General features: G+C 32.7%; 2 protein-coding genes across 2 annotated transcripts; one reads left to right on the top strand and one right to left on the bottom strand.

Moving 5' to 3' along the window:
- Positions 1 to 4,023: 4,023 nt before the first annotated feature.
- On the top strand, positions 4,024 to 7,026 carry LOC111890670 (mitochondrial uncoupling protein 1). The gene is made up of 9 exons (XM_023886771.3): positions 4,024 to 4,325; positions 4,565 to 4,789; positions 5,278 to 5,356; positions 5,492 to 5,625; positions 5,722 to 5,820; positions 5,906 to 6,010; positions 6,141 to 6,215; positions 6,382 to 6,468; positions 6,828 to 7,026. Exons 1-9 carry the CDS (start codon positions 4,245 to 4,247, stop codon positions 6,861 to 6,863), a joined length of 921 nt encoding a protein of 306 aa, XP_023742539.1. The 5' UTR covers positions 4,024 to 4,244; the 3' UTR covers positions 6,864 to 7,026.
- A 989-nt stretch (positions 7,027 to 8,015) lies between these two features.
- On the bottom strand, positions 8,016 to 8,939 carry LOC111890653 (uncharacterized). The gene is made up of 2 exons (XM_042895442.1): positions 8,826 to 8,939; positions 8,016 to 8,559 (listed from the first exon to the last, which is right to left on the bottom strand). The coding sequence occupies exon 2, from the start codon at positions 8,544 to 8,546 to the stop codon at positions 8,208 to 8,210; it is 339 nt and encodes a 112-aa protein (XP_042751376.1). The 5' UTR covers positions 8,547 to 8,559; positions 8,826 to 8,939; the 3' UTR covers positions 8,016 to 8,207.
- Positions 8,940 to 9,509: the final 570 nt, after the last annotated feature.

The following is a 9,509-nucleotide window of genomic DNA, read 5'->3' as shown; positions in this document are numbered from 1 at the left end:
CTATAAGATCTATAAAAGCCCATTAATGGCCTAATTTTCCAAATTGGGCCCAACCCCATATGGGCCTTACCCAAAAGCCCAACAATTCCCAATCTAATAATAATTCTCTGATGGCCCAAAGGTCCAAGCCCATGGGGCCCTCTAAAGTCCAAACTATTGAGCCCAATAAAAATCTTGGCCTAACTAGACATGTCTAAACAGAAGCCCAAGACTCTAAGATTCCCCTGATCAAAAGCCCAACATACAAAACCCGAACCTATTCCCGAAGCCCACGCATGAAACAAACCCATAAGCCTACCAATGCACGTACGTGGGGCGTACAAGGACTTATGCGGGGTGTACCCGCAGATTATCCAAACACCTTTTATGACTTAACCAATTAAGAACTTTGTGTCTAAACTTTAGGAAACCTCCAAATGAAGATCTTAATGCATAAAGTCAGCACCTTTATGCATTTTCATGACCCAAAGGGACCCAATAACCAATTCAACCCATTAAAACCCAACAAGAACATGCATAAACCTCATCTAAGCATCAAACAAGCATTTTTATAAACTTATAACCTTAGATCTGCAAATAGTGGCAACTCAAAGCTTCTAAAGTGGTGTCCAACCACTAGATCTCACTTATGAGGTCAAAATGGGACCAAAAACCCACATAATCATAAATATAAACTTCCAATGATCAAGCTAAGAAATTTTTGTTGGATAAGGTGTCTAAGTCCATAAGTATTTCTGGTATGTACTTGACCCGGTTGGCATGGTCCATTTGGGTTGCATGGCATCATGACAATTGGATAGACAAAATGAGAAGAATGATACTTATGATTTGTTAATATATTATAAGTTATGATATATTAATATGAAATCATATTATTTAATTAGTATTGATCAAGGATTAATTTGGAATTAATTTTGTGATAAAAAAGAGACTAATTAAATATATGTGGTTGATTGTGTAAATAATCCATTCTTATATAGTGGGGTAATGATCCATGGTTTATTGGATTGGGCTAAAACCCATAGGGTGCTCCATGGATGGTCCATGGAGGTTAAAACCCATGGATCATGGAGGAAATGAAAAGCCATGTCAATTAGAGTTAGACGATTTTTGAGTGATAGCGTACTTCTCTCAAAGTTATTCCAAGAGTTGTGGTGTTGTGTGAAACATTTGAGACATCACATTTGGGGTGCTAAGCTCACAAAGTTCTTAAGGAATCCAAGCAACAAGAAAAGTATGTTCTTCTACTAGCTTTTATGTTTCAATTTCCCCATGCCATGCTAGTTAGGTTAAGAACCTTGGAAAAATCAAATTTGCATGTATCTTAGTAAAACATAGATCCAAGGTTTCTAGGGTTGTATATACACCATAGGAGTGTTAGAATGCTCAAAACCCATAACTTTTTACCTTGTATGAGCTGAAAATGTAGCAAGTATTCCATGTCTACAAGTCCTTCTTTGAACCACCAGCTTGTACCAAACTTCCACTATTTGAAATACACTAGAATCCACCAAACATGCACATACAAGGCACAAACCCTCTTGGATGAAGCTATAACTCGAGATTTAGGGTTTAAGACACTGGAGGATGAAAAAGAGGCGCACACCTTGGACTTAAGGTGCTTAAATAGTGAGCCAACCCTTAAAATTAGGTTTTTGGGGATCCTAATTCCTAAACGTATGTTGGGCGTACGTCTCCCAAACCCGCATCCATTTCTCACACGTACGCTGGGTGTACCTCAACTTACGTTGGGCGTACTCACGCACATGCCACCTTGCATGTATGGGACTGCCTCGCCACTTATTTCAATTAGGGACCAAAATTGCCAATAACTTCAAAATACCATAACTCCCTCATCCTAGGCCTGTTTCCAACGAACCTTATATCCACGAAAAGATGGAGAGAAGCCCTACGCTCCTAACAACACACCCAAGCCTTAAAACCTCCCGAACAACACCCTAAATTCATAAAATACCGAGATATGAAATTACAATTACACCCTTGGCTTCCGAAGACACAATCAAATACTTGGATCACTTATACCATGACACCCACATCCGAAATGGGACAAATACTTCCTTTCCCGAAGCCCTAAGCCTTGCGAAAAACAATGACTAGGCCACAACCCCAAACAATGGAGCAAATCCGAAACCGAGTGTTACAAAAACATACCCATAAAAGTTCTATTTGAACTTTAGGTACCTAGACCTCAATTGTTTAAAGAAGCACAAAAATAAAATTTACAGTTTTCTTTTAGTATTAACATGCTTGATTTGTCTAGTTTAAATCAATAAATCTAAAATATTTGGGATAGTTTCAACATTATCCGGGTAGTGTAAGACCATCTCCAACCCTTAACACTATTTTTTTACACTATACCTATAAGTATAATGTAAAAGATAGTATATACACTAAAGTCTTTCAACCCGTTACACTATATTTAACACTAAAAACATTCTAGGTATATTGTTCTTTATTCAATACTATATTTAGTGTTATACTAAAATTCAACATTATATATAGTACTAGTTTATAACCCGTGAGAACCACAGTTATAAAATTAATTAAACTTTCATATAAAAAGTCAAAATTATTAATTAATTATTTTAAACAAATTATTATTTAAGAGAAATTTTTTTAGTTATATGAAATTATAATCGTTGATTTAAATAAATACATGAAGTTATATCATCTTATAATATGTATTTATTTTATTTTATTTTTCAATCTAATATTATTAATTTAATATAGTTAGAGTGGGAAAATTCAAAATTCAAAATTTAAATAAAAGAATCAATTATTAGTTTAATGTAATGTAATTAGAGTGAAAAAATTTAAAATTTAAAATTTAAAATTTGAAATGAATAAATAATAGGTTGACAAGTGGCATGATAATGAATATATAATATTAATGAGATATTCTAATTGTATGACACTTGTCAATAGGAGATTAAACTTATTCTTTTATTAGAATAGAGATATTACACTAAAATCCAACACTATATATAGTGTTAGGTATAGTGTAGGGTTGGAGCATTAGACCATCTCCAAACCTTAACACTATTTTTTGCACTATACTTATAATTATAATGTAAAAGCTAGTGTAAATACTAAATTCCTCCAATCTATTACATTATATTTAACACTAAAAATAATATTTTAGGTATATTGTTCTTTATTCAACACTATATTTAGTGTTATACTAAAATCCAACACTATATATAGTGTAGGGTCGAAGTATTATTGTGTAATTATAGTGAAAAAACGGTTTGTTAGTGTAGGGTTAGAGATGCCCTTATAATTAATTTATAGTGTAAAATTGGCTTTTTAATTTAAAGTTGGAGATGTCGTAAGTAGAGCTGACAAAAATTGATCCAACCCGAATCCAACCCAAAATTAATAGGTTTGGTTGAGATTTTCAACCCATTTAATTAAATATTGTGGGTTGGGTAAATGTTGTCAAGTCGTTTTCAACCCACAAACTCATTTAACTTTAATATAAATTTAAGTTAACAATATTTAAATATTACAATGTATTAATCTAAATATTAATTTATAAATTAAAATGTTGTATTATTATTTATGTTTTAAAAAATGCAATCTTAATTTCTATCTTTTTTCTTTGTGCAACAACACTAGTCAGTTTTCAAAATTATTTTTAAATTGCATGTCTTTAATGTTATTTAAACAATTTTTTTTGTATTTGTGAATTGATATTGTGCTTTTATTATACTTTGAAAGATTATTTAAGTTTTGAACTAATTTAATTTAAGACGAGTAACTTTTAGTTAATTTATTTACCTTTTTATTTTAAATGTGTTAAATTTAACCTATTTATTTAATAGGTTGAGTTAGAAATTAAATAAATGGATCAATCCAATAACAAATTATTTATCTAAAAGGTTGGATTAAATTCAAAATATATATCCATTTAAATAAAAAGATTAGGTTTCATTCAACTCTACATCCCAATTAATAAATCGATTTAATCTACCTTATAGAAACTGAAACCCAGTTGGGAACAGCTCTTCCGAAGGTTGTCCAAAATTCAGAAACTTGACGCTGCTCTTTCTATTTGAATCCCAATGTAATATTTTTTTTTTTTTTTTGATTTTTTTACTTTTTTATTTTGGTAACGCAAGCAAACCCTTTCCTGAGTACACCCTGCAACAAAAATAGTTTGCATCAGCATCCACCATTTAAACCCTACTATATTTCTGCATCTTTCTCCCTCTTCAACAACAATGGTTGGCTCTAATTCGAAATCGGACATCTCTTTCGCTGGTACTTTCGCTAGTAGTGCATTTGCTGCTTGCTTCGCCGAGGTAATTCTTTCAGCCCTACTGTTACTATGTGTTCATTCATACCTTTTTCGTTTTCGATCTTTGATCGCTTTCGTGCTGATCTGTTGCTGAAGATCGCCCTTTGAGTTCAATTTTATATACAGATCGATTGCATGTTTAGTACGCGTAGTTGATCAACCGCTAATTAGATGTTGATCGATTTTCATTCGGATTGTTATTTAGAATTTCTGTTGATATAAGTTAGTTTGTACTTTGTACAGATTTGTACGATTCCATTAGACACCGCAAAAGTCAGGCTTCAACTGCAAAAGAAAGGAATTGCAGGAGATGGAATTGGAATGGGTTTACCAAAATATCGCGGAATGCTGGGTACTGTAGGAACCATTGCCAAGGAAGAAGGTCTCGCTTCTCTATGGAAAGGAATTGTACCAGGATTACATCGTCAATGCTTGTATGGAGGTTTAAGAATAGGGCTTTATGAACCAGTGGGTTTCTTCAATTTCAATCATTATCTATATTCTCTTACTCTAGGTTCTACAGCATTTGGTCGTGCATTAATGGGACAAAAAACTGAATTTTTTAGTCCTACCCAAAAAGGTGGAACAGATACTCGTTCTTATCTCTCGTTTGTGCAAAAGACATTAATGCCCTTCTCATCTTCATTCATTGAAAAAAGCCTTATAAAGCTTGTCCAATCGCGTCCTGTGTAACAAACGTAGCCGAATGGCTACGTTTGTTAAGCATGATGGGACTACATTGGACAAGCTTTTATAGGGATTTTTTCGATGAAAGAAGATGAGAAGGGCATTCATGTCTTTTACACAAACGAGAGAGCAAGAACGTGTCTCTGTTCCACCTTTTTTGGTGGGACTAAAAAATGCAGTTCTTTTGTCCTATTCATATCAGTCTGAGTCCCAGTCCAAATACAGTAACAAACGGGGAATTAAAATTGTTGTTGTTGTGTGTGAACCAGATTAAGAACTTGTATGTGGGTGAAAACTTTGTTGGAGACGTTCCTTTGACGACAAAAATACTTGCGGGGCTCACAACGGGTGAGATTATGTGATAACTAATAGTTTTTTTTTTTTTTTGGAGAAAAATGATCCTAAATGATGCAATAGCCAATAGTGATGTTTTATTATCGAGGTAAGAAATTAAAATATTGAGCATTTGATTTTGAGGTGTAGGTGGTCTTGCAATTGCTGTAGCAAATCCTACTGATCTAGTGAAGGTCCGTTTACAAGCGGAAGGAAAACTTGCAGCAGGTGTTCCAAGGCGTTACTCCGGGGCATTAAATGCTTATTCAACAATTATCAAACAGGTGGAACTTTCCATCAATTCAATTGTTTGTTGGTAAAATTTATAATTTATTTCAACCCAATTGTTTGAAACACGAGTCAAAATTTGGATATTTCAGGAAGGGGTTCGGGCTCTATGGACGGGTATTGGACCCAATGTTGCACGTAATGCTATAATAAACGCTGCTGAATTAGCCAGTTATGATCAAGTCAAACAGGTACTACTTCTTTCCACCTTATTTCACCTTTTTGGGTCCCACTTACATTTTCTTAACTATATTTATACTTGATACTACAATGCAGTCAATTTTGAAGATCCCTGGATTCACTGACAATGTTCTCACACATCTTTTATCGGGATTAGGAGCTGGGTTTTTTGCAGTTTGTATTGGGTCCCCTGTGGATGTGGTACTTATAATTTAAATTTTAATCACACAATTATTATCACATATTTATGTAATTCCATCATACAATACAAAATAGCTTTCTATTTTTGGTTGTAAGAGCGAAAAACTTTGCTTTCTTTAACTTTTTTCAGGTCAAATCAAGAATGATGGGAGATCCAAGCTACACAAGCACCATTGATTGTTTTGTCAAGACTTTAAAGAATGATGTAAGGCTCCATTGATTTCTTTTTTTTTTCTCCTTCTTCTAGACTTAATGTAAAAAGAACGACTTAATACAGAAAGTCAGGGAAATGTGGGTTTCCTCATTAAGCCAGACCTACCTTTTTACGAATTTACCTTTAACTAACTTTTCTATCAATTTCATGTTACCAGGGACCTCTAGCATTCTACAAAGGATTTATCCCAAATTTTGGACGATTAGGTTCTTGGAATGTCATCATGTTTTTAACTCTGGAACAGGTATATGCACACACACACACATCAATTTTATTGTATTATTCAGTTTCACATAATCACTGTCAAGGTATTGTACTTTGCAAATTATTATACTCGATTTTTTTTCTTGTTTACTTTGAAAAAACTATCCAATTATAGCTGTGAAAAATGAAAATTATTTTTGAATTGATGACATTGCTATAATTTTGGTACATTTTTTTCAAAGTACAGTGATGGAAAATGAAATAAAAAAGTTGAAAAGTAGGATGATATAATAATAAACAAATAAATGAAAGTAGGTTGCTATTTCTTGCATTTAATATTAAACTTTAATATTTGCTTATTAGGAACTAATTTGGGTTGCACTTTCATTTGTTGGACAGGCTAAAAAGTTTGTTAAAAGCATGGAGTCGCCTTGAATATAATGAGGAAAAGCATTTTGTAAGTCATTAAAGGTTTCCTATTTCCGTTTCTAATAAAGGAGAACCCTATAATTTTTTGTATTATGAGATAGAGCAAGACTTTTTTAGAATAATAATTTACAACTATTTATTGGGATAATCTAAAACTATATTATTTCGATAGCGGTTTAAATTTAATTATTGAACTATTTTGTCATTATTATAAATAAATTGATGACATTGTTGTGTCTTTGGTTTTATCAAGGATGTTCATTTAACCATGATTAAAAAACTTTATAACTTTTTAGTTAGTTTTAACCATGATTAATTTCGTTGCTTTTTAGTAACTAATTACCAAACAATAACAATAATGGTCAATTAGTGCCAATCAACTATTATTCAAAATTAGTAAATATTGATGATGTGGCTCACAAGCTTTTAGTAAATTTTGGCATGAAAAGAAACATGATCATATTTTGTCTAAAACAAATTTCTTATATATAAAGGAAAAAGATAAATTGGGGTTTTGCATAAACTAGTATTTTAATCATTACAGATAAATCATAAATATTGCTCATTGCTTGATACAATTTTCTGTAACTGTAATCCTCAAATCAAATACTGTATTTTTTTTTGATAAAATAAAGTTAAATCAATCTTGTTAATATCTTATGACTATTGTTAGTAGACAAACATGTAAAATTGAAAAGAGATATCATAAACACCTTGAACTTTCTTGGACAACCAAACAATTGATTTTTAAATTCATTTGCCTAAGAATCATATGTTGTCTGCGAATCTTGTTTAAACGGCGAGATGAGAACGGATCTTTGATTATAATTGTCTATGAAGATTTGGGGACGTGAGGCAGGAGACATCAAGTATTATTTTAAATGAGACATTAATTTTTTTTTTTTTTACAAAGTGTTTTTAATTTAATTAATTATATAACTTTATTCCTTAAACAAGTACAATTAGGTGGATTAGTTGGCAGTTTAAGCCATAAACTATGATAACATTTCTAATTCAACAAAAAACATTTAACTGTTGATCAAATGTAACAATAACAAAAACTCCTCAACCAAATATCAATGACATTGACGTTACATTATATACATATCTTAAAACACAAATCGAGTCATCTCAAATTGGTAATTTAGCCTTATCCAATTCATAATCAACAATGGCTTCAATTCACTTCAAAATACTTCAGATTCTTTTATACATGATCCACACAATACACAACAAAAAAAAAACAAACTTCTATCTCAAACCAGAGTATTTAAATAAGACGAAATCAAGCATGTCATTCTTACATGTATACGAGTAAGTTAAACAAATTGAAATTGAAAAAAAAAAGCATCAATAGGCCTGCAAAACAGGCCTTTTACCAAGTCTTTTGATCTCTTTATCCATCTGACCAGTGATCATCAAACCAAACATCCTGTAATCACAGAGAAACGACCAAACTGGATGACCAAAAGTTGCAGGGATGTTACCTTCCACATAGAAATGGCTATACCAAGCCATACCATATCCCAACAAAGGAGCAAAGAAGAAGAACCACCAGTTAAATAAAACTGCATATATCAAGCACAAAATACTCGACAGTGTGCCAACAAAATGCCATCTCCTTGTCGCTGGTTTCGAGTGTTGATTCATGTAGAACGGCCAGAATTCCTCCATGCTCCTAAAATTCATGATCTTTCGGGAACTAGATCAAAAACCCAGATCGATTTCGTGTAAAAAAAGGGCGAAAAAACCCTAATTTGGAGAAAGAAGCGAAAACCCCAACAATTTAAATTGGTATGTTAGGTTTTTTAGGAAAGCAAATTGGAATTTGGGGAAGTTGACTTTGGGAACATGAACCCAGAAAAAGGATAGGTTAGATCATAGATGGCGGATTGAAATCGGAAAGCAGTGAAGAGAAGAAGAAGAAGAAGAAGAAGAAGAAGGGCGTAGTGATTATGGAGTTCTGACCTGTAGAGTAACTGTTTGGTGGTGATGGTGGTCGAAGGGGAACCTCAGCTTTTGCACTACCAATTATTGTTGTGCCTTCTCTTTCTTTTCTCGGTCACCCCCATAAATGAAGTGTACAAACATATATCTTAAAAAAAAGAGTAAATTACTAAAATGGTCCCTATTGTTTGGTCAAAGTTGCATGTTTGGTCCCTAACTTTTTTTTTTTGCACTCGGATCATCCCTATGGTTTGATTTTATTGTGTTTTCCGTCCCTATGGTTTGGTCAAAATTGCACGTTTAGTCCCTAACTTTATATATGTAAGGGACAAAAAACGCAACAAAATTAAACCACAGGGATGATCCGAGTGCAAAATAAAGTTAGGGACCAAACGTGTAATTTTGACCAAACCTTAGGGACCATTTCAGTAATTTACTCTAAAAAGAAAGACAAAAGTGCAAAAATGGTCCCTATGGTATGTATTTTTTTAGGATTATAGTTTAAACCCTGATTTTTTTGGTTTTCTGGTCCTTTTGACGATGAATGTACGTAGATTTGGTCCCTTGTAAAATTGAAATGACTAAATTGACCTTATTAGATTTATTTTCTATTCTTTTTTGTATAAATATTTTTATATATTAAATAAAGATAGGGTCACTCTCTCTCACTCTCTCTCTCTCTCACGGCACCACCACCCATTTTTG

Source organism: Lactuca sativa, chromosome 5 (genome assembly GCF_002870075.4).
Source record: "Lactuca sativa cultivar Salinas chromosome 5, Lsat_Salinas_v11, whole genome shotgun sequence".
In the NCBI taxonomy this organism is placed as follows: Eukaryota; Viridiplantae; Streptophyta; class Magnoliopsida; order Asterales; family Asteraceae; genus Lactuca; species Lactuca sativa.
The sequence above is the reverse complement of the archived record's forward strand: the minus strand, read 5'-3'. Positions and strand labels throughout refer to the sequence as shown.